The 26,195-nt window shown below is 39.9% G+C and overlaps 8 protein-coding genes across 9 annotated transcripts; all 8 read left to right on the forward strand.

Annotated features, from left to right (window-relative positions):
- Positions 1–1,506: 1,506 nt before the first annotated feature.
- On the forward strand, positions 1,507–3,141 carry LOC149106146 (collagen triple helix repeat-containing protein 1-like). Its single transcript, XM_089297463.1, has 3 exons — positions 1,507–1,604; positions 1,700–1,987; positions 2,499–3,141. Exons 1-3 carry the CDS (start codon positions 1,530–1,532, stop codon positions 2,859–2,861), a joined length of 726 nt encoding a protein of 241 aa, XP_089153589.1. The 5' UTR covers positions 1,507–1,529; the 3' UTR covers positions 2,862–3,141.
- A 771-nt stretch (positions 3,142–3,912) lies between these two features.
- Positions 3,913–7,521, forward strand: LOC110053223 (collagen triple helix repeat-containing protein 1-like). 2 transcript variants are annotated; one of them, XM_089297462.1, is made up of 4 exons: positions 3,913–4,013; positions 5,645–5,764; positions 6,216–6,506; positions 6,989–7,521. In XM_089297462.1, the coding sequence occupies exons 2-4, from the start codon at positions 5,693–5,695 to the stop codon at positions 7,349–7,351; spliced, it is 726 nt and encodes a 241-aa protein (XP_089153588.1). In that variant the 5' UTR covers positions 3,913–4,013; positions 5,645–5,692; the 3' UTR covers positions 7,352–7,521. The 2 variants fall into 2 exon arrangements, with proteins under 2 accessions (XP_089153588.1, XP_089153587.1); XM_089297461.1 differs by lacking the exon at positions 3,913–4,013 and adding an exon at positions 4,741–4,983.
- Positions 7,522–8,151: 630 nt separating this feature from the next.
- Positions 8,152–9,586, forward strand: LOC149106147 (uncharacterized). Its single transcript, XM_089297468.1, has one exon. It carries the CDS (start codon positions 8,715–8,717, stop codon positions 9,222–9,224), a length of 510 nt encoding a protein of 169 aa, XP_089153594.1. The 5' UTR covers positions 8,152–8,714; the 3' UTR covers positions 9,225–9,586.
- Positions 9,587–9,602: 16 nt separating this feature from the next.
- On the forward strand, positions 9,603–10,740 carry LOC149106148 (uncharacterized). Its single transcript, XM_089297470.1, has 3 exons — positions 9,603–9,677; positions 10,001–10,266; positions 10,404–10,740. The coding sequence occupies exons 2-3, from the start codon at positions 10,009–10,011 to the stop codon at positions 10,596–10,598; spliced, it is 453 nt and encodes a 150-aa protein (XP_089153596.1). The 5' UTR covers positions 9,603–9,677; positions 10,001–10,008; the 3' UTR covers positions 10,599–10,740.
- A 669-nt stretch (positions 10,741–11,409) lies between these two features.
- Positions 11,410–13,336, forward strand: LOC110043654 (uncharacterized). Its single transcript, XM_089297459.1, has 5 exons — positions 11,410–11,631; positions 11,803–12,042; positions 12,163–12,237; positions 12,363–12,516; positions 12,698–13,336. The coding sequence occupies exons 1-5, from the start codon at positions 11,428–11,430 to the stop codon at positions 13,078–13,080; spliced, it is 1,056 nt and encodes a 351-aa protein (XP_089153585.1). The 5' UTR covers positions 11,410–11,427; the 3' UTR covers positions 13,081–13,336.
- A 324-nt stretch (positions 13,337–13,660) lies between these two features.
- LOC149106149 (uncharacterized) lies at positions 13,661–15,630 on the forward strand. Its single transcript, XM_089297458.1, has one exon. It carries the CDS (start codon positions 13,785–13,787, stop codon positions 15,420–15,422), a length of 1,638 nt encoding a protein of 545 aa, XP_089153584.1. The 5' UTR covers positions 13,661–13,784; the 3' UTR covers positions 15,423–15,630.
- A 2,704-nt stretch (positions 15,631–18,334) lies between these two features.
- On the forward strand, positions 18,335–21,029 carry LOC110042261 (collagen triple helix repeat-containing protein 1-like). The gene is made up of 3 exons (XM_020747623.2): positions 18,335–18,506; positions 19,816–20,058; positions 20,303–21,029. The coding sequence occupies exons 1-3, from the start codon at positions 18,441–18,443 to the stop codon at positions 20,663–20,665; spliced, it is 672 nt and encodes a 223-aa protein (XP_020603282.2). The 5' UTR covers positions 18,335–18,440; the 3' UTR covers positions 20,666–21,029.
- A 1,375-nt stretch (positions 21,030–22,404) lies between these two features.
- On the forward strand, positions 22,405–24,882 carry LOC110042237 (collagen triple helix repeat-containing protein 1-like). The gene is made up of 3 exons (XM_089297467.1): positions 22,405–22,685; positions 23,158–23,400; positions 24,379–24,882. The coding sequence occupies exons 1-3, from the start codon at positions 22,620–22,622 to the stop codon at positions 24,739–24,741; spliced, it is 672 nt and encodes a 223-aa protein (XP_089153593.1). The 5' UTR covers positions 22,405–22,619; the 3' UTR covers positions 24,742–24,882.
- The last annotated feature ends 1,313 nt before the right edge of the window (positions 24,883–26,195 follow it).

Raw genomic sequence — 26,195 nt, forward strand, 5'->3', positions numbered from 1 at the left:
CCGTGCGGGGTACTCCAATGTAAAAAGGACAGGGGTGGTCGTCGTACCTTTAAGGGGTTAAAAAAGCGGATCTGGTAGCTCTTAAGCCTGGTTTTCACCCGGGGGGACTCCCATATAAAAAGGACGGGGGTAGCCTGCGTGAGCGCAGGCTCACGTTGGAGCGCGAAATCGAGCGGCGCAGCCGCAAGACGAGAAAGTAGACTCTTTCCCGCCGGATCGCTTTGCTCTTCGACGCTTGCGCGTGTGACTCAAAGGTGAGCCTGTTCGCAAGCTAGAACGGGGGAGCAGCGGGAGCCTTTGCGGTATCTTTTAGGGTATTGAGTCGAAAAAATATGACAAGAGATGGTAGGTTGTTTTAGAATTAGTACCTCTTAGGGGTGAAAAACATTTCAAGCAATGCCAACAAAAGAGGATCTTGGTACCTTTTGAGGGTTCTTTTCAAAAATTCCGACGGGCACCGCCGTCCTTTTCAAATGGGAGACCCCCTCCCGGGGGTTTTCACTAGCGACGCAAGCACAAGCGCAAGTACAACAATTCTTATTTCACCGTAAAAACTGCCTTGACGCAAGGATAAGCACAAGCGCAAGCACAAGCACAAAGATCAAAATTTTTCCTTTTTCTTGTGTTTGCGCTTATGCTTGCGTTTGCGCTGCAACAGGTGAAAACGAAATACTGCCCAGGCATAACACAAGCACAAAGATATTTACCACACGTGGATATGTTTGGCCAGTGAAAACACTGGATCCAGATCACCTCTAAACAGTTCGGAATGTTCGGATGATTTTGCTTGTGCTTATGCTTGCGTCAAATTTTGTTTTCACTTGGGTCATCCATATTGCTTGCGCTTGCGCTTGTGCTTGCGCTTGTGCTTGCGCTTGTGCTTGCGCTTGTGCTTGCGCTTATGCTTGCGTCGCTAGTGAAAACCAGGTTTTAGAGTGTTCAGCTTCCAAAGTTCCACAGCAGGTGCTTTTACGGTACCTTTTAGGGTATTGTGCTGAAAACGTTAGTGGCATATAATGCGTTGCTCTAGAATATATATAATTAACTTCTTTAGCAAGCATGCGTAATACACAGTTCCAACCGTCCTATATCGGTTTTTCAGGTCAATTGATTTTTGTGCCTAGCCTCTTTTGTAGAGAGGTCATTCTGGGGCGGAATGACCAACTTTCCCGTTTAAGCTTACTTGCAAGAAGCAAATCACGAAGACGAAAAAATAAACTTGAACGAATTAAGAACCGGTCCGGGCTCACGGCGCCGTTAACAAGTAGTTAGTTTAAAAAAAATATATAATATATTTTGTGGCAACTGACTGTAAATTACCTCAGGGCTCGCGGAAAATGTATATACACACTATAATCTTCTAAATCTTAAGCGTTTTGAGAGTTAAAACTATTTATTGACTTATTCAAAACACTTTTGGGCTCTTAACTTTATAACGTAGAAGTTGTTTGTTGAAATCCAAAAGCATGGTTAAGTGTTAATCTAAATATGATTTGTAAAACATTTGTTTGATTGTAGACCTGTGCGGTATGGATGGAAAGATGAAAGCTATAAAAATGTTCATTATTTGTCTCATCTGGCTTGCCGCTTGCAATATTTACTTGGTGAGTTAAATTGTTCCTCTTCAAAATGGCAGCTTTTGTCAAGTCTTCAGGATTACCTGTCATTCTTTTTTCTTTCTTTTTCTTTTCGTTTTTAGAGCACGTCCCAGTCCCCACCCGCGCCTATCTGTCCTTTCACTTGCCCGGCTGGCCCACCAGGGAGTCCTGGCCGACGTGGGCGACGCGGACACAAAGGAGAGACGGGATATCCCGGACCGGTCGGACCGCCAGGCTGGAGTCCTTGCCAACAAGGCCCCATGGGTCCGCCTGGGCCCGTTGGATTAGAAGGCCCGCCAGGACCGAAAGGAAAGGAAGGCCAAGCCAAAAACTGGAAACAATGTGCGTGGAAAAATTTGGACGATAACAGAGATTATGGATTGCTACTGGTGAGCAGAATTTGTCTAGCTCTTTTCAACGAGTTAGTTTGACCCAAAAAAGTGCCACGAAATGTTTTAAAATAACTGCAGATGCAAAGAAAGTTTGATAAAACTCGTTGTGCGTTCCCTAACCTACTCTTTCGTCCGAAAGACGCCCAAAATTTCGATGACAGAAAGATTAAAGCTGTCATTTTATGTCTGATATAACCTATGGGATCAGGCGTTTTTTTGTTTTCGGGGAAGAGGCGGGCGCTGAAGTCTACGGACAGGGGAGGGAAAAAACTGGGAACGCCATCCGGTAAACATTTTAAAATCTTAAGTTATCAGCAAGGGGAGGAAGTTTCTTTCTTATGGGCTATTTTGTAAAATGACTCACTTTTCCTTCATTGTTGAACCCACTTCACATAGTAACATTTTTCAATTTAAAGACGTTTTTAGTTTCAAGAGAGTGTAGAAGCTAAGTCTTTTCTCGTTCAGTCCCAGATTGCCACTGACTATTACGGTTTCTTGTGTTCTATAGGAGTGTATTTTCACCAAGCGCAAATCGTACACAGCCTTGAAAGTCGAATTCATCGGAGATTTCAGGATATGCTGTTGTCTGGATTGCTGTAAGCGCTGGTACTTCACCTTCAACGGTGTGGAATGTCAAAGGCCTCTCGCTATAGATGGTGTGCACCACATCGCTAACAACCACGGTAGAACGGACACGAACATACACAAAACTGGATATATTGCAGGGTACTGCGAGGGAATTTCCTGGGGCACAGTCAGAGTGGGATTTCACACAGGAGATTGCGTGGGTAAAAAAGCTGGGCCGGCATTTACCGGTTATAACTCTGTGAGCCGTATTTTGATTGAGGAGGTTCCACCTTCCCAACCATAATTAAGACAGATCGACGCTACAAGTCAATTTTCTTTTCTCATGTACAAGTTATAATGTTTAACTGATTAGGAGCTGAGTTTCAGGGAGCTGCAACATTGCCGTCAAATTTGCTCGCGCATCTTGTTTCCTTCGCTGTCAGGTGTCTTTATTATTATCATAAACAAGTTTGTTTGTAGTTAACGTAAATTTGAGACACGTTACGATAAATGGCGATTAATTTTTTTTCAAAGATTTCATTAATTGTTGTGCCTGATTTTCAAAATAAAAGTGAGAGGTACCTTCGAGTGTCCTGTTTCAGTTAACTCTATAAACTTACTAGGATAAATGTCATTTTCAACTGATACACTTCCGATTTCATAGGAGCCTTTTTGAAGTGGCAGGATTGTTTCTTAGTGGTCTGTGTATTTGCTAGTTATACAGATGGGAATTTATCCAGCTGTCATCCAGTCAGAAGTAAAACCAAAATCCATTAGGCCTTTTGCAACAATTGGTAACGTGGCTGATAATTTCAAAACTCTTAACTACAGCTATATGAATTTCAGAACTGTAAAGATCATGTCTTAGATAGCTACAACACCAATTTTCAGACCAATGCCGGCCGCGTAAGGTTGAGATTTAATGACCATTTGAATATTGCAAAAATAATGAGGTTTTGTATGGAAGTGAGGAAGCTCTGCTCTCCAGAAATGTTTTCCGTTATTTTAAATCGCTACAAAAGGAAGCTACTGGCCTATAACTACTGGAGATAGAGAGAGGGGTAAAATATTACGAAGGAAGAAAAATTCTAGGCTCTTAAACCGTAAAGCAAAGATTTTATGGCAGCTTGAAAACTTGAAACAGTCTCCCCCAGTTACATTCGCGCAGGAATACAGTAGTCAAAGGAAGAACAGGTCAGGCCCTGTGACCTTTTAAAAATAATACATAGAAAGGCATCTTGATAACGCAAATTCACCCATATGTACAATCGCCCTTAAATTAAAACTCCTACGATATGTCAGTCGTGTGCCAATCATCGCACGTGTGAAAATGATTTGCGAATTCCCTAATTGTCCAGTTTCATCACAGAATCATGTTTAAAAGACTTCAAATCATGCTCTTCGCTTAGCCTGGGTGACAGTCATAAAACACGTTCTATTGTGGCCTTTTGGTTAGGTACGTTTTAAGCAGAACAAGCGCACAAGATAATCTATTGCTCAAATTGCATTCCTTTCTGAAAAGGAGCAATTAATTTAAAGTGGAGGCTATTTTTTCAAATTCTCAAGATTTTGCACTTGACCATAACCAAATGCATTAAGTTTTGCAGGTTAAGTAAACCACCACAGACATACCCCATGAGTTATAATATACTGACTTATTTTTGTCTAATGGTTTTTACGAGAAACATTTCAAATATTTTGAGACATTCTCGGATAATCATAGATGTTTAAATCCATCAGGTAGAAAGTTTCGCAAGACATGTCAAGGATATGACGCATCAAAACCTAAACAAAACTGAAAATTAATATTTTGTTACGCAAAGAAAAAATGTTTATTGACGTTCATGAATAGACAACCTCTAATTAATATCAGAAAAACTAACTCATGGTACTCAGCTTGATTGTATTCGCTCAAAGCAAAGATGCTGGTTGAGTGAAATAACTAACAGCTTATGCAAAGCTATATTGCACTTTTATGATACCATGCTCACCAGGACAATAGTCTACGATAGTGTCAGCTACGTAAAACCCATGAACGAAATTAGGGATCCGTATTTACCAACATGATGCTTAAATTATTTAGGAAATAGCCCAAAGAAAATACGCGCCCTTATTGTTTAAAAATGGAATTTCTATTTAACAATCAGATTACGAGCTTCAGATTTCTATCGCGTAATAGTTGACGAGTGTGCTGCCCGAGTCAACTATCACGCATAATACAAATCGAGACCGAGTATTGTAATCCCTCGAAAATTGTCACTTCAGGCGTTAAACGTTTAGTCGTGTGAAACATTGCAGAGAAATTGCTCGACGTTAATTGAATTAGAACAATCAATATAACGAACCAATTTAAGGTTATTCAGTGTTTTCAGCTGCACAAATACAGCAGACTGGGATTGCCATAAAGACATAAGCAACACACACTGGTAAGTGAAATACTGAGTTTCCACCCTGTCATCTTTTTCCAGTAGTTGGATAAACTCAGATGTTCGGCAACGACATCAATTCGAAAATAGGATTAAGATCAATGTCAAATAATTCAGTTGTCCAGGTTTTCCTGTTGGCTCAACTGAAGAATTTTTCTCCCTGTAAAACATTGTAAAAGAGGCATCACGTTGAAAATATATAGTCACGATAAGGGCACCATCATCAGAATGGTCCCTTCGCTAGGTCGTTGTGTGGTCTCCGGTGGCCCTGAACACTGCACGATAACGGATAAGAGACTGCCATAAGGCCTTAACAATTATAAGAAGCTTCTCGAAGTCGGTGTCCACTCTTTCCGTCCCCTTCAAACGCAACAGTAGAGTGGTTGATGCTAAAGTGAAATCTCTTGTGTTGTTATTAGTTATATGTGACAATTAGAAGCTGATGATATAACTGACTCACAAACATTCTCTGTTGTGAACTGGTTAAGTGCCTCGGCGAGCACAGACCGTGGTAGCTTTACTGTTGCACAACCGTGAGACGAGTCTGATCGAAAACATTCAAAAACGAAAGCGAGTTACTTGGAAATTTGGGCTGAAGTTCATCTTTGCTCTATTTCTCATCTCGAAACAATTGCACGTAACACTCGTTTCTTTCTTTCAGCTGTTTTGAACAGAACGTATTGGCAGTTAACAAGAAAAGGCTGGAACAATGAGTTTCGTCCTCTTTTTTTGTGTTATGGGATGTGTGATACCACACTTGGTGTTTTCCGCCGACCATCCGGTAAGTTCTCAAACTCATCCACTTTCTTTCGCTTGGCAAAACCAAGTGCATTCAGAAAACTCGCCACGCGTTAGATTTTTAAAAGACGTAAATACACCTTGCTTGGTGGTTTGACAGATGACATGAACACAGATCTTGCAAGTTGGAAAAGCGAACAACGAGTCAAACTATCCAGAAAGAGATAGATTTTGCCTGTTTCATTTTCCTTACAATTTCCCACAAAATTTACCGACGAGAAAATGTGTGGTGTTAGTTTAACACTCGCTTACAAGATTCCTCTCGATTATGGGATTGGGGCTCTAAATTTAAAATCGTTTTTGGCACGCCAGCTTTAAGACAATGTGACATTAATTTCGGGAAGGAACGAGAAGGCAACAGAATGAATGTATGGAAAATGCACAGGAAAGAAAAATAATGTTTTAGTGATTGCGTTTTTATCTTAACTTTGAAGAGCAAGTCGACTTGTCCGGCCAGTGGCGTCCCAGGTGTCCCTGGAGTGCCCGGGCTACACGGACATGATGGGGCCAAGGGTGACCAAGGAGCTGTGGGAGCACCCGGTAAAATGGGACCTGAAGGACCCGAAGGAAGCCAGGGGCCTGTGGGACCACCTGGAGAAATGGGGCCTAAAGGAACCAAGGGCGACAAGGGCGAACAGGGCCCCTCGGCTGTGGTCCCTCAGAGGAACTGGAAACAGTGCGTCTGGAGCAAACTGAACGATGGCAGGGATTACGGTTTGATAAAGGTCAGTAATTCTATATTTACTGAAGACAGTATGACTTCTTAGATGGAAGGTACACGTTATAGGTGGGTTATGTACTTTAAATTGTTTGAATATGCGGGGTTAAGCAATTATTTCGTGTTTGCGGCTAAGCAACAGTTTGTTTTGTTTGTGTTGTTTTATTCTCATTTAGAGGAATTGTCATTGTATTTGTGAGTATTATTCAGCCTCGTAACCTCGTTCCCAGGGCTTGGAAAAAATCCTGAAAACGAGGTTGCGAGGTTGAGTGTTATACAAATTATTATTTTTAATTATTTATTTATTTTTTAAAGTTGCTGCCTGTATCTCGGCTGGTGCGTCTTGTAAGATGCACCAAACATAGAGCCAATTAAGTTTCAAGAGCAAGTTGAGCAGCTTGGTGATTAGAATTAGTATTAATTCATAAATTACAGTACGAGATTCAATGTTAAATCTTTCTAAATTTCCATCATTATCTGTCATTCTAGGATTGTGTCTTTGTGAAGAAAAACCAAGACACGGCATTGAAGGTGGAGTATGATGGAGATTTCCGGATTTGTTGTTGCCTGAACTGCTGCAAGCGTTGGTATTTCACCTTCAATGGCGTGGAGTGTTCTAAACCAATCACTATCGAAGCGATCGATGTTCTTGCTACTAATCACGGCAAAACAGACACCAACGTACACAAGCACAGTCAGATAGGGGGATACTGTGAGGGGATTGGTAAAGGCACCGTACGCGTGGGATTGGCTGTCGGAGATTGCCCAGGTTTCAAAAGCGGTTCTGATGCGTATACTGGGTACAACTCAGTGGCTCGAATCATTATCGAGGAAGTCCCTAAGCCACAGTAGCTGAACAATACAGTGAGCTGTGAAAGAAAACGAAGCCTTTCATAGTTTAGTTTACTTGCGCTGTTTTGAAATGTAGTAGAAAAAGTTAAATTAGTGGGTAACTAAAAACCTTATAAAAGAGCGGTGATGGCATGCTTTGAAATGGCTTAATAAAGTGCATCGAAAAAGAACTTTTGATCGTCAGTTAATATTTGAAGAGTGTTTTAACAGTGTCACGCATTTAATCTCAAGCTCCTGAGCTGGTTTGTACAGTGACCTTCAGCCATCAGTGATCCGAACTAAGGTGATAGCGACCTCTACCAATTTTGCTACCCCACTTTTGATTTTTGGAACTGACTAAGACAACCGAAGAAATGGCCATGAAAGAAAATGTAATAAGCATAAAAAGGGGAAATACGTGAAACTCTGTCAGACTTGCTACTTCCATTCTAGAAATGGTGGTTTTTTCATGAATATAGTGCGTTTTGTTCGCTTTGGAGCCAAAATTAACCCTTGATATAAGAATAGAATCTTAATGTGATATTTTAACAAGGTTTCTTAGAAATATTAATGGCGTTTTCAATTCTTACCTTTATTGTCGAGTCACTTTAGGAACTGTGAGAAAACTTCACCAGCACAACAGTGCCACATCACCTTACAGGGAGCGTCATGTTATTTAGCAACTAGCCTTACTCTAATAAAGCTGTTCGATTCAACGCGCGGGTATGGCAGCCATTTTGATCCACTAATTTCGCGTGCGCGTGCCGCACTCGACATCGGGTAGAATGCCTGGACATTATTAATTATTCATGACCGGCGAAGAGGCAAATTTGAATGTTTGCGTGTCGTGAAATGCCCTGATTAAGAGAAGAAAGGGTCCAAATTGGCCCAATAGCGTTGATAAAACTTACTGTTCTGGTTTCCAGGAGTTAAAACTTCAACTTTCACGCGCGGCTTTTTGAAGAAGAAGGTTGAATCTTCAATTTAAGCCGTTAAGTAAGTTGATATATGAGGTATAAGGAGTAGCTTTTTGCTCTTGAAAATGGGCAAAAATTGGCCATTTTTTGTATGGGGACCGTTTTCAGAAGCAATTTTCAGACCATCTAAACCGACCTTCCTAATTTTCACGCACGGCAAATGAAAGATGGCTTTTTACTGAAACAAAACCCGTTTCAAATTTGAAAATCGGTCCACAGGAACCTGTAGCTTTTTGAGTTTGAAAACTTCTTGTTGGAGTTGCATTTGAAAATGGCGCGTCTTCGATGGAAGAGCTATTGTCTTAAGCACACGTCTGTATAACAATGGCTGTCAAAACTAAATAATACCCATTCAAGAAAACCACTTGACTGTAACTGAAATATTCATTACCGCGAATTTCAAAAGTATGCTGTCGGCGCAGCTGATTCATTCGAAAACCTGTTGCTCAATGAACATGGAAAGCGAAATCGTAAGTGATCGGGAGCTCTTTTCAGAGCTCTTCGAAACCCCGATCCATCCCCTGCTGATCAACATAGTACCTCCGTTCGTCAATGAAAGCAATGGCATATTTCAATTTCAACTGAATGGCGAAGCTCTTTGGGGATGGAGAGAAGTTTGTGGACAGCCGAACACAGTGTTTGCGCTTCTGCAATTAAGTATTCTGCCTCTTGGCTATCGATTGACAGAATCTGCTGGAGAGCGCGTAGGAAAAGCGTTGGCCGAAAGCATCAGGCGGTTTTGGAGAAAGACGCAACACGTCAAAAGCACGACGAAACGGAAAGAGATGCGAGCGGATGTGGAGGAAAAGGCGGCCGATCTCTACAATAAGATGCGGCAAAGACTAGCCCACTCTGGAAATGACTACACAGAAGTGGGAAAGAAGCAGCAATACAGGCAATTGACACAAATACAGTGAGTAAACTTTAATCAAGTGCTTTAACTATCGTAAACAACTATTGTAAACAATACCTAGGGAAAGCCTTCACACAAATTATGACAAGACCTAAGAACATAGCTACCTACGGTTGTATACATAGGATCATATTGCCCTTTGTTATTTCTTTGCAGAAGGAAAGCCAAAGATGCACTCTGGTTCGGAGAAACATATGGGTTAATGCCCGAGTCCTTGAAGCTCCGGGATAAAACCGGACAGACTCGTGACATCAATTTAAAGGGTATTCCAACAGGTAACTAAACTTCAAACACCAATATACTGTAATAGAGTACTTCACGAGAGCAAAAGATAACTGTCCTCTTTTCACTTTCTTGGCAGATGGTCCTGAGAAAGAAAACCTGCCCATTAGTGGAGCCGTTCCTGACATACGTGTACAAAACGAAGACCATTCAAAGCAAGGAGATAGTTCCAAAGGTAGGGAGACCTTTCTAACAAAAATTATCTTTAAACAGGGTGCCTTCTGAGTCACAAAAGTGGTTTTCAGAACAGCCCTGCTTTGTGCGTTTAATAATAATAATAATAATAATAATATTTATAATAAGAATAATAAGAAGAATAATAATAACAATAATAATAATAATAATAATAATGTCTTGTCTCTATGAACACGAAGAATAACAAAACATAAACACTTCCAAGTCTTCAGCACAAAAAAATACACTTATGTTGGGTTAGGTACTTGATGGTTAAACGTTGTTTCAAGAAATAATGTCATCAAAATTGTTATTTCCCTTTAGAGAAGAAAATGCATGCATATGAGAAGTTGCCCGAAACTGAAAAGGAGAAAATCAGGGGAATACTTTTTATAATGGACAAGTTTTCCATTTCATGGGAGACTTACCATGAGCTGACTCAGCAGGACCAGACACTGCCTAGATCCTACTTGGTACAGGGATGTCAAGGCACCATAGACTCTAGTTGGAACATAAGAAAAGCACCAGGGGACCAACCAGGAGCTGAGTTACCACTTGAGGACCTACTGAAGCAACAAATTGAAAAACATGTAAGTAAAACAAGTTACACAATTTAATTAAGCTTATGGTTGCACAGTGTGTTAGCTTATGGGAGCCACAGCAAATAAACTATAAGTTGAACAAGTCCAAAAGAAATCATTTCACACTCTGTTACATTTTGCTCTAGCTGAAGAAGACCAACCAACCAGAAGACCAAAGCCCAACAGTGAAAGTGAAAATATCTGGTGATGGTGCAAGAATGTCTCATTCCAGCAATTTATTTGTGTGCTCCTTTTCTATCTTGGATGAAGGTCAAAATGTACTCTCTAGTGCAGGTAAATACACGCATACATACATACATACACATGCATTTAAACTGTAAAATTTGATTTTCGTAAAACAGTGCTCAATACATAAATGTAGAGCGGAGTATGTAGTTTACTTGTTTTTTTCCTCCCACAATATACATGCATTTATTTATGAATAGCAGAACAGCCTTTTTCAAAATTGAGATCCCTAATTGATAAAACTACAGTGTACTCACAAGTTATCTGTTTTTGTTTCTATACATCTCATGACTAATTGCCAATGTTGTTCGATTCTAATGAACATGTTGAAAAAGTCTGAAGTTAAACATTTCAACCAACTTAGGTCAAGTATTTCTACTCCCCCCTTACATGTATTGTGCTTTTTACAGGCAACCACACTATTGCTGTACTGAAAACCTCTGAAGACTATAAAAACCTGAGAAATGGATTGGCAAATGTGACATCAACTGTCAATAAGCTAATCGACGATGGATTTGTTGTAATGAATGGAAAGAAAGTAAAACTGCAGTTCTTCTTGGGGGGTGATTACAAAGTAAGTACAATGTCTATGACTTGATGATTACATAAAAAAACTGCAAAGTTTCCAGGACTGTGTACTGTGTACTGTGTACTGGATGACATTGAGCTTGGTGGTTTATTGCATTATTATTATCATTCCAACAGTTTCTACTTCTTTCAATGGGAATGAAGGGGGCCATCTCCAACAATTCATGCATCTGGTGCTTGATCCATAAAAAAGACAGGTACTATTCAGAACTATCTTGTTTCTTGATAATTAACTGATTGCATACCCTTTTTTAATATTTGAGGTTTCAACATGTTTTGTAAAATTCTGATCTTCCTTAAGTTTCTGTTCTGTTGGTCTTCAACTTTAGATGCAACATGGATATTCCATTCTCTTATTACCAGTCATCGAACATGAAAAGGACGCTGGGTCCAGATTGGTATAAGCAACCTGGATGCCAGCATCAGCCATTATTCAAGATACCCCTCGACAACATCATTATTGATGAGCTTCACCTTATGCTACGTGTGATGGATCGACTGGAAACAGGCCTAATCCTCGAAGTTTTAGATTGGGATGAGGTAGAATCAATATTTATTCTCTTAACAAATTTTTCTTTGAAAAAGGTTTATGTATGTTATATTTTGATTGCCCTACCATAATTAACTGACATATGAACTGACAGTTACTAACACCATAGCACATGTATCAACAGTTTCATCATACTAATGAATTACCTCTTACCAAATCAGGCTGAAAACAAAGATAAAGCCCCATCAGCAAGAAAGCCCATCCATTTAGATGCACTTTTAACCACAGTGCGCTCACTAGGAATTACCCTCAATGTATGGAGACCGAAGGAATCAGCAAGGAAAGTGGAATGGACATCTCTGCTGGGTGGAGAGAAGCGGTTACTCCTGAGAAAACTTCCCTGCAACTTTTCAAAATTGCTACCACCAGAAAGGGCACCAGTTGTTCAAAAACTGTGGACAGTGAGTAAAAATGTCATTTCTAATGCAAAGCATGTTTAAGGAAGAAAACTTTTGCTCTGGGCTTTGTTGGTTGATATATTAGTCCTGATCTTACTTGGGAATCTTCTTTAATATTTTCAGGGTTTCCAGGAGATACTGGACCTAATCAACAAAGATGCCCACACTGATAATGAGGTTGATGAAATACAAGATAAGGTCTGTAATAAATAAATAAATTTAAATAAATAGATAAATCCAAGATAATAACCACATGCTCATAAATTGCAGAGACATTATTTCTGCACGAACAGACATTCACTTATCTTGTTTTCTTCACACAGGCTAGAAGATGGGGTAGCTCTCTGGCAAGGATGGCAGGAAGTGGACCCGGCTACACAAATGAGACAATCATCACCCCATACATTCACATCCTCGTTTATCACGTCCCCACAATGATAAGAAACCATGGTTCACTTAAGTATTTCAGTGGTCAAGGTAACATTTTTTGCAATAAAGTAAAACTTTATCACGTATAAACAGACACTAATGACCGGAGAGAGTAAATTCTTAAGAGAGAGAGATATATCAACTAACTTAACAATGTGTGCCTCTTATCTTTATGAGGGGTCGAGAAAAAATAAACCTCTTACCTGCATTTCTTTCCTTCTTTTATCAGGAGTTGAGAAAAAGAATGATGATTTCAGGCGGTTCTTCCATCGGAAGATAAACAGATGGGATGCATGTACTAGTCTCCTGCTTGTTGAAAAGCGCACAAATTTCTGGTGTGATGGAGGCAAGCAAGAATCGGCAAAGAAAGTGCCTCGGATTTCAGCTGTAGAAAAACCAAGAGAAGATGTCCTGACAACCCCTAATGCCACTGAAGATCCTCAGAAGAAGACCATTACCCAGTCAGTGGATGAGTTGAAAAAGCTGAAAATTGGTGATCTCATTCAACTCCTTAACGAACTCATAGGACATAAACCTAGTCTTCCCAAAAAACCAAGGAAACCTGATCTTATTTCTAAGATAACTGAGATAGCCAATCTAAGGTCAAACTAACTAATAACCCTGGAAAAGATCAAACACAAATTTAAGTTTTAAGGGGAAAATTTTTTGAACAAACAAATAATTATTATTGTACAGCAATTCAAGTTTTAAAGCAAGAAATAGGTATTATGAAAGATATGCTGTAAATACAACAATTTAGAAACAAGAAGTGACATTAAGCTTAACTTCAAACACTTACGATATGTTTGAGGCAAGAACAATCTTAATGTACAATCGTAGCTATATTAATAAAAAGAGGTTGAAAATATTCTTGAAGAAATATTCTTTTGTAACAAGTAGTCAAGATCGATTAAATTTGATTACTAGGCAAAGTAAGACATTGCTCACTCACCTAATCACTTTTCCAACTACTTTCCCATTTAAGATACAGCAAACATTTTTATAAAACAAGTTGTTATTGTTTGACCTCAGAACACAGCATATATGTTCATGTAACAAGAAATTCTTATTGTTTGACCTCAGAATACAGCAGACATGTTCATGAAACGAGAAATTCTTATTGTTTGACCTTGGCACCATTTTCAAGTTAAAAAATATTTGTGCGAAAAGTAAACTAATTTCGATCGATCGCGCTTAACTACATCGAGTGCAAAGCCCCCAAACCACCGAAAGCGCTACAAAGAGCTATTGAGCAACTAAAACGAAGAGATGACATCGTAATCACGAAACCAGATAAAGGTACAGGAGTAGTTGTTATGGATAAGGCAGAATATGTTCGCCTTTTGAGTGAATCTTCCATCAACGATACAGCTAAATTTACCGCCGTAAGTTCGGAGAGACCCAAGACGCGTGGACGACCGCTCAAAAACTACCACCCTTTACTGCAGAAAGAGAAACACCTTGAATCTGTCGTGCGCAAAATTCTCCCAAAACAGATTGCCGACTCAGTTTGCCCGAAAGGATCACGACTCGCCCATCTTTATGGTCTGCCAAAGACTCATAAAGAAAAACTGGCGATGAGGCCCATTCTATCCGCCACAAGTACTTACAACTTCGCCCTCGCGAGATGGCTCGACGATAAACTGAAGCCCCTGTCGATCAACAGCTACACAATATCTGACACATTTTCCTTCGCTGATGAGATTCGCAATCTGAGCCTCAACGAATCTGACATCCTAGTATCTTATGATGTCTCTTCGCTATTTACGAACGTCCCACTACAAGAAACCATCGAGATCCTTGCTGATAGAGCTTTTGTTGACAACTGGTTCAACAAAACACACCATCTAAACATCAGCAAAGTTGATCTAATTGAACTGTTGTCAGTAGCAACAAAGGACCAGCTATTTCAATTTAACGGTCAACTCTACCAACAAATTGATGGAGTAGCGATGGGCTCTCCCTTGGGTCCCCTAATGGCCAATACTTTTCTTTGTTCTATCGAGGAAAAGCTACAAAACGAGAACAAGTTGCCAGACTTCTACAGACGCTACGTGGATGATACACTAGCCACAATGAAAGACATACCAACCGCAGAAGCCTTTCTGAAGACTTTGAACAACTGTCATCCATCCTTATCCTTCACCATGGAGATCGCATCTAACGGTAAGCTACCATTTGTCGGCATTGAAATATGCAAGAAGGGCTGCAAGCTGGTAACAAGTGTTTACCGTAAACCCACAAACACTGGTCTCCTCTTACACCACCAAAGTCATGTCGACAACCGCTATAAAAGATCTTTAGTTAAAACCATGTTAAACCGTGCTTACCGCTTGTCCTCAACATGGGAACTATTCTCAACAGAATGCGAACGCCTTAAACTGATCTTTTCTAACCTCAAGTACTCAGATTCTCTTGTGGACTCCACCATCACCCGTTTCGTTAATTCAGTGATGTCACCAGACACAAGATCGACGCCTCCAACAGAGAATATCTACCGCATTGTCCTGCCTTTTAAAGAGCAGAAATCAGCGGACATAGTAAAGAAACATCTCTCGGACTTGAGTAATAAACTTGATCACAAACTACAGCCGGTGTTCAGAAGCCGTAAAATTGGCGATGATCTCAAAGTACAAGAGCCAAAACCACCTTTGATCAATCAACAGTGCGTTGTTTATAACTATATATGTGATCTGTGTGATGCAGAATACGTCGGTTACACTAGCCGTCATCTTTACAAGCGCATTGAGGAACACCGATTTACCGCCATCGGAAAACACCTTCAAAATGAACACCGAGTTGATACAGTTGGTGACCTGACTAACAACTTTAAGATCCTAAAGAAATGTCAGGGAAAGTTCGATTGCTTGATCCACGAAATGTTGTGGATTCGCAAGAAGAAACCGAGCCTTAACACACAGTCAGACTCTATTCGCGCAAAAGTATTTGTTTAGGCTTTGAACAGACACTGAACTCATTACCAGTGTTTGACACCTCATTGGAATGAACATGAACATCGAACAGCTATCTTAATCTTAATTTATTCAATTTCGCACCTCTACCATTGGTATAAATTAGTTTACTTTTCGCACAAATATTTTTTAACTTGAAAATGGTGCCAGGATGACACCGAAACGTCGTTGCTCAGTTTTTTCGCTAATCTTTATAGATATTTCTTTCGAAGGTAAATGGGGCCGATTTCGCTTTAGGACTGCAATTCAGAGGTTGCTAAGGATTTTACTTCCTGTCCTTCTTTATTTTGGACACATTCTCAATTTGACCAACACTACAGTCATATTGAGGAATTATCTGTGAAGCTATTTAGCCGTTCAGAGCGAGAAAACTACTTCAAAGAATCAAGAATCATGATTGAGGAAGTACCTCAGCTACGGTAGCCTGCGAACGCAGACGTATTTCCGGCTGTCGCTTGTCTCCTCCGAAAATAAGGTCTGCAAACCCGAGCCAGGAAACGATTTCTGTGACGTAATGACTTTTGTTTCTCCTTGGCCAATCAGATTCCATGATAGAATGAAACTCGAGTGCTCCTCGCAGCGAATACTTCGCGCAGTAGTTCTGGGGCTACTTAAGCTACACTGTGATTGGCTTAAAATCCCTACGTCACAGAAATCGTTTCCTGGCTCGGGTTCGCAGACCTTATTTTCGGCGGAGACAAGCGACAGCCGGAAATACGTCTGCGTTCGCAGGCTAAAGCCACAGTAGCTGAACAATACAGTGAGCTGTGAAGCAAAACGAAGCCTTTCATAGTTTACTGTTATACTTGCACTGTTTTGTTTTGTAGCAGACGAAGTTAAATGTTTGGGTAACTAAAAACTGTTGTAAAAGATCGGTGATGGCATGCTTTTAAGTGGTCCAATATAAAAAGTGCTTTGAAAAAGAACTTTTGACCCTTAGTTGATAATCTAGGAGTAATTTAACAGTGTTATACATTCATTTTCCTTGCCGGTGAGAACAGTGACCTTCAACGAGCAGTAGTTCCAGTGAACTCAGTCATCAGCGATCCGAGAACAGGTAAAAGCCACAACTGGAAGAGGACTCTGCCATTCTGGCGCGATAACAGAGCATCATGTTATTTGGCAACTAGACTCGCTTGCCCCTATACTTGGAGAAAGCATTTTGGATGAGTTCCTCCCATGAAATGTGCACGTAAAATATTTGCTTGGTAAACTTGGGAAAAGAATAAGTATGGCTAGCCAAGCGAGGAAGGGCTTTATTATAAAATCAGTATAATAGCTAAATCATTTATTGTCTCTATCGTTCACGACGATACCGTATGGAACTGTTGTGGGCGTAAGAATGCTGATAAGATTAAGAAGTTACATAGACACACGGTTCGTATAATTATATGCAATCTGACAGCAGCTGGATGAAGCTCTAGAACATATCTTGGCTATGATACTCTAGTGCTAATATTATGGCTGACAAATTACTCCTTTATTTTGGCGCGAAATGTCAGCCTTAATTTATAATTTCACAAGTGAAATTACAGAATTGCCATGGCAACGTTTGGCGCGAAATGTTTCCGCACAATAAACAATTAAAAAACCCAGGATTGTAACGTGTTACCCATGATATTAAAAGGTAATCAAATAGTATACTCGTGAAATTAAGAAATGATTTCACTTGCGTTTTGTCAAAATAATTTCTCTCACCTAAAGGCTTGGGAAATTATTGGCAATTGACGGCTAAACGCGCGTGAAATTAATTTCCTTATTTCGTTCGTCACCATTTGAGTACCCATACACAGACGCGAAAGACACGTACTTAATTTAAATAGGCGCTGCCCGAAATTTTCACTAAATTATTTAAAATATAAAAGAGACATTTTTGAAAGGACAAGGCAAAGTAAGCAGCTTTAGACTCCTAAGGTAATCCGTCCCTCCAAAGCTATTTTTAGTTTACTCCCACTTTCAGACTGAACCAAAAAAAAGACTGGATGTGAACAGACTAAAAATAATTGGTTTTAACACCACACACTGTATAGTTTTATTTTTAATAAGAGAGTGCACTGCAGTACCTCTAACATACAGCACCTCATAAGTTCTAAAAATGCCTGTGCAAAGACTGAAAATAATCGAGTTTCAAACCACGCAATATCTTTACTTTTGATAAGAGAGTGCACTGCAATGACATACATCAGCACCTTATATGTTCTACTCAAAACCAAACTTGCGTTTTGCGCTATAAGGAATGTGTACTTGAGCGGCTTGTGAAAGAGCCAATATTAATCTTGATGTCAGCTTAAAAGCGGAAACTAGTGGCGTGTTGAACGAATCAAAGAAAGGGTAGGTGAAGTAGTTATTATGCAAACAGTATATACTAGAGCGAAATGTAGTGTATAGCATGAGATCTTTGAATGCTACATGTAACTTTTCAAACTAAAACATACTGTGGGTCCATATTGATTTTAAAACTTCTGCGGTGTTTTCAATTCTGTTCAATTTCTCTGTTCAATTGACCAATGCTAAGTAAGGTGTTTCACTTCCTGTCCCTATCTATAACCTCTTCGCATATCGGACATGTTCTAAATTTGACCAACGAGTTTTTACACTATAAAGCGGAAGGCGATTGTCTGTGACGCATAGGAATTGTTCAGAGCGTCAAAACTACTTCCGCAGTCTTTTTTAAGTTTGCTCGTACCAAATCGTGCAATTTTTCAAACTACTTAACTGAATCGAAGAACGTTTGGAAGGAGGGTCGGACAATAATTCCACAAGCGGTTATTTATAGTTCAGTTTACTTTAAAGGGTTGAATGAATCAGTTCCTCTAACGTTGAATTTAGTGTTGTGATTTTAATAGATTTTTCATTTCCTGTCGCTATTTATGGTCTCTTTAATATTAATCACATCCCAAATCGGACCGAGGTTATTGTTCGCGAGCGGTTTGTTACATTTAGAACCACTTGTCGTTCAGAACTCTTCAAGACTGGAATTGAAGCGAACCAAAGAAAAAAATGAGTTTGATGATCATTTGGCTTGTCTCGTGCATGATTCCACAGTTGGTGTTTTCCCAGATGCATGTAAGTTATTAGCTTAACAGGTGTTCGACTGCTCTTCTTTTCTCGCAAGTACCGCTGCAATGCGAACATTGTTTTCAATTATTACTTCTCATAGTCTCTCCGGATAACTTTTGATCTCAAGTCGCTTCGCTTGTTTGGCAGTAGATGGTTTGCAGCCATTTCAAGATTTTAACAACACTAGGGATGAAAAGCTATCGTAAATTCTAATGAACGATTTTTAAAGCAGTCTCTACAAGAACCTCTCACAGGCCTAATTTAATTTTGTCAGTTTTGGTCGTTCTCGTCATGTAGTTAGACGGCTGGAAAACGCAGTCTAACTTTCACCACCTTCCCGAATTGAGCTCTATCGTAGAAACGACATCTTGTCGGGAGCGAGCGACTGCGGAAGACGGCTGAAATTCAGGCTAGGGTAAATATTTACTGAATGTTTGTGATGCCAAAACACTTCTGCTGTAATAGCATTTCTAAGCAGAAACGAAAAGATTAGCGGTCAGAGAATCTTCTCAATAGTAGGGTGCAAGGTACACATATTCTCTTTAATGATGCCCATTTAATTATTTACGCTGACGGTTTCTGTTTTCATATCTTATTAGACGTTAGTAATTTAATAATAGAGAAAACAAACTTACAATAAATATATGTTTTTGAATTCAGTAGCGCGGGGTTCGTATTAGCAAAATATTGGTGGAGGTCATATTGGTCGAGGCTTTGTCCATAAACTTGCAAAAAGAGAACAAGACCATTATTCCCCAATAAGAAATAAACAAGCTTGCTTTTTTATGACAAAGTATCTATTACAGCATAAAGACTCTTTTAAAGCTCTGCTTATAACCTAGAATTTAATGTATCCCTGTAAGACCTGTAATGCATTCTCGGTAAACGCATCCGCCGAACTCAAGAATTTATTTTCATTTTTCAGGTCGCTTTCGTCAAACATAGATGAAAAAGTTTTCCGATCAAGAACAAACCTTCTTTTGTCAGTTTTGAAAAAGCAATTCTCCAAAACTAATTCATCTTAGCAGTCAGTATTGCAAAATTCGCACCGCTCAGGGAGCCAGTCAGAATGCTCATTTCTATCTCTGACCAGTCTGCCACATCACTGACTTTAAACAATGTCTTATTGAGATGAATGAATCTCCACTGTGTTCATTTTAACCCGCCTGAAATCTCAGAACATTGGCCACAAAAACCCAGTGTGAAAAAGGCTGGATATTTTCAAAATCTAATGCATCAACCATATTTGCTTTGCACGGTGAACTAAGTACTGGAATGAAGTCCAAATTTACTATTCTCTTTTCATCACCAACAGTCCAGGCCGTGTTCAGCCATCTGCGGTGATGGTTTACCAGGTGTCCCCGGGGTGCCCGGGCACGACGGAACACGTGGGGACAAGGGCGACCGAGGGCCTGTGGGAGCATCCGGGGAAAAGGGAGCTGATGGCCCTCATGGTCCCAAAGGTGGAAAAGGCGAGCCGGCCCAGGTCCCTCAGAGAAACTGGAAACAATGTGCTTGGAAAAATGTCAATGATGGGAGAGACTATGGGCTGATAAAGGTAACAGAAATTGGTTCGCTTTCTCTCCTGGTAGTGATTCACTAGAAAGTCAGACTTCACTCATGTAGTCGCGACTTTTCTGCTCGAGAGAGGAAGAATATATGAAATTGTATCTCAAGTGATTGGAAAAGATTCAATGACTTATTGCAGTGCTCCGTTATGTGACAGACTGTCCACTTTCATAAAACATATCTGAGAGAAGCCATTAGTTTTTTTTACGCAATTTATTAATTTTTTGTTCCAGGACTGTGCTTTTATGAAGCATGCCAATGACACAGCCTTGAAAGTGGAGTTCAATGGCGACTTCAGGAGCTGTTGTTGTCTGGATTGCTGTAAGCGCTGGTATTTCACCTTCAACGGTGTAGAATGTAGCGGCCCACTCGCCATTGATGGTATTGACCACATTCTCCAAAACCACGGCAGACCAGACACCAACATACACAAAACCACTCAGATTGAAGGCTTCTGCCAAGGAATCAACAAAGGAATCATCCGTGTGGGAATTAATGTCGGGGACTGTGTGGGGAAGAAAGCAGGACATGCTTACACCGGGTGGAACTCCGTGACCCGGATCATGATTGAGGAGGTGCCTCCACCTCAGAACTAGCTTAAAGACGACAAACACAAAGAAAAAGGCCTCAATTATTTGCTTTACTGTCACTTATCACTATCCTTTGAGTAAAAAAAGGCTGTTTATTGTTTGATGCAAGATAAAGGCATGTAAATTTACGCTTAAAATTGATTGATTTTTGTGTTTCTGAACGAGTTCTGTGAACTCCTTGGTGCTCCGTGGGTAAACAAATTACATTTACATTTTTCACAGTTTTATTTTTTCTTGTCATTTAACATGTAGCAGATCGGTACTCTCTCTTGTTCCTGAAGCCAATGAGGCTTATACAAAGGAATACCTTAAAGATACCTAGGACAAAAGAATAAAAATGCTGCCATCGGTACAGAAAATCTCTGCTACATTCCAGTGTTCTGTTGTGTTTCGCTGGCGAAGAGCGGGGAACTACATACGCACCGCGCTCCAGCTAATGAGAGAGGCCTGGGGACAGGGAGGTATTCTCTAGTGTCTTTTTTTAAAATTAAACTTGATCTCAATTTACACTCCCGTCACAAACTCTATATGGTTAATGTACCTCCGATTTCTATGAAGCAGTTTCTAAAGTTCAGGTCATCTCTAAATAATTCGTCTATTAAGTTTCTTACAGGAATACAATATTCCGTACAAAGATGCAAAACCCATACGTTTTACGGACAAAGCTCAATCATTTCTTGCTTTGAGGTCCCGTCCACACTACGCAAGGGGAATTCGAAAACGTTGGTTTCGCTCTGAAAACGCATCAAATGTTTTCCGTTCACACTACGCCGGAGGAATTTGAACAGGAAAAAGTAACAATCGCCGGTCATTTTGGATTTGCGTGCGAGTTGAGCAAAACTCCAGCAGGGACATATCACGATTATTGTCATCACCTCATCATTTCGAAAAGCTCCGTTTTCAAAATGTTTTCTGGCCTTGGCACACTAAAACGCAAAGCGGGCGTTTTCAAATTCCTCCGGTTTGAAGAGTGTTTTCGAAAAGCTCCGCTTTGGTGACGGATCTGAGTGTGGACAGAAGCCCTAATTGGGGAAATAGAGCTCGTTTTCAAATGCCTTCGGCGCAGTGTGGATGAGTGTGCACTTCAACGCGTCTACCATCCTAGATGTTCCAAAACCGGTAACACGTGGGTAAGTGGGTATATTCTTGCGTTTTGTACTGAGGAATATAATGTGTATTTGAATCATTGACCAACCATTTGTGAAGCACTGAACCAATATTGATACATCTTGATGTCAACCAAACACTAGTAGAAATATTTCACATGTTGAACTAATCGGAGAGAGTCTTTAAGCGGGCAGTATACACTAGAAAGCTAGGAATTATGTTCAAAAGCGTACGAGTTGTTCACAGAGTGGTAGATTTAGTATTACAATGTTAATTCCAAACTAAAGAAATTAAGTCTAACAAATATCTCATTGGAAGAAAAGCCGGACTATAATTTGACAACCGGTTATTTCAATTCCTTTAATTCTTCGGAGTAGAATGAACCAGTTCCTCTTTGAGTTGAATTTAGGTTTTTCACTAGCTACCTGTCGCTATTTTTATTACATCCTAAATTCTAAATATGTATTTTCTTTCGAAAAGTTTATCACATATATGTCTCATTTTGACGTAGAATGCTTCCGGCGCACCGCAATTCCGAATGATCAACACTCGTAGCAGCACGTCTAGCTACAGCACGACTTACGATCTTAGATCGTCTTGTTACAGATGTGTCGCATTTTGACGTAGAATGCTTCCGGCTTTATTGAATCAGTTCCTGTTTTGATTGAATTTAGCACGGTATTGCGAGCTAAACAAGGTTTTTAACTTCCTGTCACTATTTATGACCTTTTATATTGATAGCATATCACAAATCGGACCAATGTTCTTTGTTTTGGAAGAATTTATATGATTTGTTTTTCATGTTCTGTAGAATTCTTTTCTCGCGGTGGACCTGAATCAAAAGACCTGAAAGATGAGTTTGATGATCATGTGGCTTGTCTCGTGTATCATTCCACACTTGGTGTGTTCGGCCCAAGCGGTAAGGTTTTAGCTTTACAGTCAAATCAATGTGGGTTTTGACTAGTCTCCTTTTCTTACAAGCACCGCGACCTTCCAATGTTTAGTCGGCTGTTGAAATCAAGTCTTCTATTATTCACCATTCAAACCCGTCTGTTCTTTTGGTCTTGCGTTGTTTCGCTTGATTGGCACTACTTTATCGCCGCCAGAGTTGACAGCGATTTCTTTAAACAATATTACGGAGAGCAAATGAGAATGTTCTAACAAATTTGATTTGATTATTGTATAATGGATAGAACTAAACGATGATTGAGTGAACGATGTTCTATAGATGAATGCCTGGTGTTCATGCATGTATTTTGAATAAAGAAACTGTGATGTTAGGGCAGTTTCTTGTCAAAAAAAAATGTGTAATTTTTTAGATAGCCAATCAAGTATCAAAATATACTCAAAGTTTACTAATTTTCTTTGATCGTCATCATTCAAAACCACAGCCGAGCTGTTACGCCATCTCCAAGGCTGGCAAACCAGGTGTCCCAGGGAAACCCGGGATCAACGGAAGGAATGGGCACAACGGCGACCGAGGGTCTGTAGGACCTCCCGGCAAAAGGGGACCTCAGGGCCCTCCAGGGCCCAAGGGAGCCAAAGGTGAACAGGGTACCCAGGCCCCTCAGGGAAACTGGAAACAATGTGCGTGGAATAATCTGAACGCTCAAACAGATTATGGGCTGATAAAGGTAAGAGAAACTGATTCGCTTTCCTTCCTGGACAGGTGATTTAGTGACAAATGTGGTCCCAAGTTTACTTCCTACTTCAGAGAGAAGTAAAATATATCAAATCGAAAATAAAACAATTATTAACATTTAAAGACTTATTTCAATGCCTCTTGGTTGAATTGCCTATCGGATTTTAGGGTAAAGAGCTCCTAACTTTGAAGTGATATGATGTTATCAAATTTTCTTTAACGTGAGAGTTCTTAGTAAGGTTGGTTAAGGTGGCCGAATACAGTTTTCGCGCGTGCTTTTGCTGATGCAATTCAGCGCGCGCACAAGGATTGCAAAAAACAAACATGACTTCAATAGAGCAATCATTTTATTTACTAAACACCCGCACTATCTTTGCCATTTTTCTCTATAATTGAACGCAGTGTATTGATGGCTTTAGTCTTGTTACAAAGATATGTTAGAAAAGGTAACGATGCAAAGAACCCAGCAATTCTCAGCTATTTCTCGAGAACCACTCATTACAATTTCACGAAATTTGGCACGAAAATACTTTAGGAAATAAGTAACTGGGGTGTTGAAAATAATTGAATTTTAACAAAGGAAATTCTAGATATTCCAGTGAACCTTCAACGAGGGATAATTAAAGATCTCTCTGTTATATTAAATTATTAGCGAAATGGTGTTAACTTGTGAGAATCGTTACAAGCTTGTTGCATGCAGATTATAAGGAAAATCTAATGACTAGATTTTCTACAAATAAACAAAACCGATTTTAAAGGCCTGTTTATATTTATACATGTTGCCATGGTAACGGCACATACGTCAGCTTAACCATCAAAAAACCAAAGTTTGTGTTGTTCAATTGTTTGCTGCCATTTTTGGCGACCGCGGGATCAAGGGTTTTAGTGAAAAAGGTGAATGAAACACAGGAATCAAAAACTGTGTTCAGCCACCTTAGTCATTGGTTTTAAAGTAATTAATTTTTTTCAGGACTGTGCTTTTATGAAGCATGCCAATGACACAGCCTTGAAAGTGGTGTTCAATGGCGACTTCAGGATCTGCTGCTGTCTGGATTGCTGTAAGCGCTGGTACTTCACCTTCAACAGTGTGGAATGTAGCGGTCCACTCGCCATTGATGGTATTGACCACATTTTTGAAAACCACGGCAAAACAGACACCAACAGACACAAAACATCTCAAATTGGAGGTTACTGCCAGGGAATTCCCGAGGGAATTGTCCAAGTTGGAATCAATGTCGGAGATTGCGTGGGTAAAATACCCGGAGATGCTTTTACCGGGTGGAACTCCGTGACCCGGGTCATGGTTGAGGAGTTTCCTCCACCCCAGAAGTAGTGTCGTAAGTGAGAAAGGAAGAAGGCCTCAGGCAACTGCAAGGGCCCTACATCGTTTTGATGTTATCAATATAATTAAAAACAAGTCTGTTTACAGCTCGGATGTAAATGTACAATAAACAAGGAAATTTAAGTTGAAGCAGTTGTTGAGCTGGCTGTTGTTGAACATACAGCCGATGCATAGTTTTTTCATTTCTGTAGGATTCTTTAAGTTAATCTTGAATTTACACTCCTAGGATGAAGTTTCAAGACTTTTATGTTAGGAGTTTGGAGGGTACTTGGTATAACAAAAATGTGCCAAAATAATACGTTTTCCAGACAGAAGAGGTGACTAGTTACATTTTTTTGAAACCGAATTTTCCTGAGAAACATACTTTTAAAAGTCTAAGTTCAAATATTAGGATAAATGCATTGTAGCTTCATATGTTGAATTGTTGTTTTTCGCTAATGGCTTATACGACAAACATTTCAGTTTCGAGAAAAGTCCCAGGTAAGCACAGCTGTTTTATAAAACACATTAGATGCAAAGTTTAGCCGAATTTGCGATAGATACGACGGACCAAAACTTATAGCCTTGCGGAATGACATTTGCCATGTACCAATAAAAATTAGTTAAGTTCATCATCGTCAGTTTTACATGAAAGAGTAGACAAACAGTAATTATTATCTCACACCTAACTGACTGGAAGTTTCTCAGTTGTCCTTATCGTCGTTAAGTGACATTCCTTGCAAATGTTTAAGCAGTTTATGCAAAACGATAACCAGTTTACTGATGGAAATGGTCTACGATAATGTCAGCTGTATAAAACTGCTAATTAACAATTATTCCACGAGCGCGCGTTGGAAATGAGATGGTAGGGAGCTTAAGCAACGACGACGACGACGCCGAGGACGACGCCTAGCAAAAAATGAATTTATATTTTACCAGCGAAATTCGCGATTATCTCGATCTGTTTAGTGCGCCAATGGCTCTAAAAACGTGCTCAAGCTGAATATGCAATGACAGCGTTCGATTCCAAATGAAAATACGAAAAATTAGCCGTCGTCGTCCACGTTCAGTAGACGATGCAGAATTTGGTCATTTCACGTTGTTATTTTGCTGAGGACGGCAAAGAAATGAACAAAGATCTATAACGAACGTGCACAGCTATTGTTTTGCTCATTAAACCTTTGGTTTGGTGGCGTTCTCGTGGCCGTCTTCGTCGTGGTTCGCTTAAGCTCCCTGGTATATAACCAACGAGGCGGACAGCGCCGACGAGTTGGCTATAATGTATCATCTCATATCCAAAAAGCGCGAGTGGAATAATTTTTTTTTCTTAAAAACGCTTCCAAAATATAGAAAACTGAACCGAAATAAAAATAACAACGCCCCAATAAATCACAAGTACGTTTATCTTATTTGTAGAGCATAGCATAATGGCTCATAACTCATGATGATTAAGCCAATGAAAACTC

Source organism: Orbicella faveolata, unplaced genomic scaffold (assembly GCF_042242905.1).
Source record: "Orbicella faveolata isolate gen_17 unplaced genomic scaffold, um_ofav_v1 contig_3, whole genome shotgun sequence".
Classification (NCBI taxonomy): Eukaryota; Metazoa; Cnidaria; class Anthozoa; order Scleractinia; family Merulinidae; genus Orbicella; species Orbicella faveolata.

Bases quoted from the DNA above. Each gene is read 5' to 3' on its own strand.
- LOC149106146 (XM_089297463.1), top strand. From the start codon at position 1,530: ATGGATGGAAAGATGAAAGCTATAAAAATGTTCATTATTTGTCTCATC. The intron at 1,605-1,699 runs GTGAGTTAAATT...TTTCGTTTTTAG, and splicing joins CCGCTTGCAATATTTACTTG to AGCACGTCCCAGTCCCCACC. The intron at 1,988-2,498 runs GTGAGCAGAATT...TGTGTTCTATAG, and splicing joins GAGATTATGGATTGCTACTG to GAGTGTATTTTCACCAAGCG.
- LOC110053223 (XM_089297462.1), top strand. From the start codon at position 5,693: ATGAGTTTCGTCCTCTTTTTTTGTGTTATGGGATGTGTGATACCACAC. The intron at 5,765-6,215 runs GTAAGTTCTCAA...TTAACTTTGAAG, and splicing joins TGTTTTCCGCCGACCATCCG to AGCAAGTCGACTTGTCCGGC. The intron at 6,507-6,988 runs GTCAGTAATTCT...CTGTCATTCTAG, and splicing joins GGGATTACGGTTTGATAAAG to GATTGTGTCTTTGTGAAGAA.
- LOC149106147 (XM_089297468.1), top strand. From the start codon at position 8,715: ATGCTGTCGGCGCAGCTGATTCATTCGAAAACCTGTTGCTCAATGAAC.
- LOC149106148 (XM_089297470.1), top strand. From the start codon at position 10,009: ATGCATGCATATGAGAAGTTGCCCGAAACTGAAAAGGAGAAAATCAGG. The intron at 10,267-10,403 runs GTAAGTAAAACA...ATTTTGCTCTAG, and splicing joins AGCAACAAATTGAAAAACAT to CTGAAGAAGACCAACCAACC.
- LOC110043654 (XM_089297459.1), top strand. From the start codon at position 11,428: ATGGATATTCCATTCTCTTATTACCAGTCATCGAACATGAAAAGGACG. The intron at 11,632-11,802 runs GTAGAATCAATA...TTACCAAATCAG, and splicing joins AAGTTTTAGATTGGGATGAG to GCTGAAAACAAAGATAAAGC. The intron at 12,238-12,362 runs GTCTGTAATAAA...TTCTTCACACAG, and splicing joins TTGATGAAATACAAGATAAG to GCTAGAAGATGGGGTAGCTC.
- LOC149106149 (XM_089297458.1), top strand. From the start codon at position 13,785: ATGGATAAGGCAGAATATGTTCGCCTTTTGAGTGAATCTTCCATCAAC.
- LOC110042261 (XM_020747623.2), top strand. From the start codon at position 18,441: ATGAGTTTGATGATCATTTGGCTTGTCTCGTGCATGATTCCACAGTTG. The intron at 18,507-19,815 runs GTAAGTTATTAG...CATCACCAACAG, and splicing joins TGGTGTTTTCCCAGATGCAT to TCCAGGCCGTGTTCAGCCAT. The intron at 20,059-20,302 runs GTAACAGAAATT...TTTTTGTTCCAG, and splicing joins GAGACTATGGGCTGATAAAG to GACTGTGCTTTTATGAAGCA.
- LOC110042237 (XM_089297467.1), top strand. From the start codon at position 22,620: ATGAGTTTGATGATCATGTGGCTTGTCTCGTGTATCATTCCACACTTG. The intron at 22,686-23,157 runs GTAAGGTTTTAG...TCAAAACCACAG, and splicing joins TGGTGTGTTCGGCCCAAGCG to CCGAGCTGTTACGCCATCTC. The intron at 23,401-24,378 runs GTAAGAGAAACT...AATTTTTTTCAG, and splicing joins CAGATTATGGGCTGATAAAG to GACTGTGCTTTTATGAAGCA.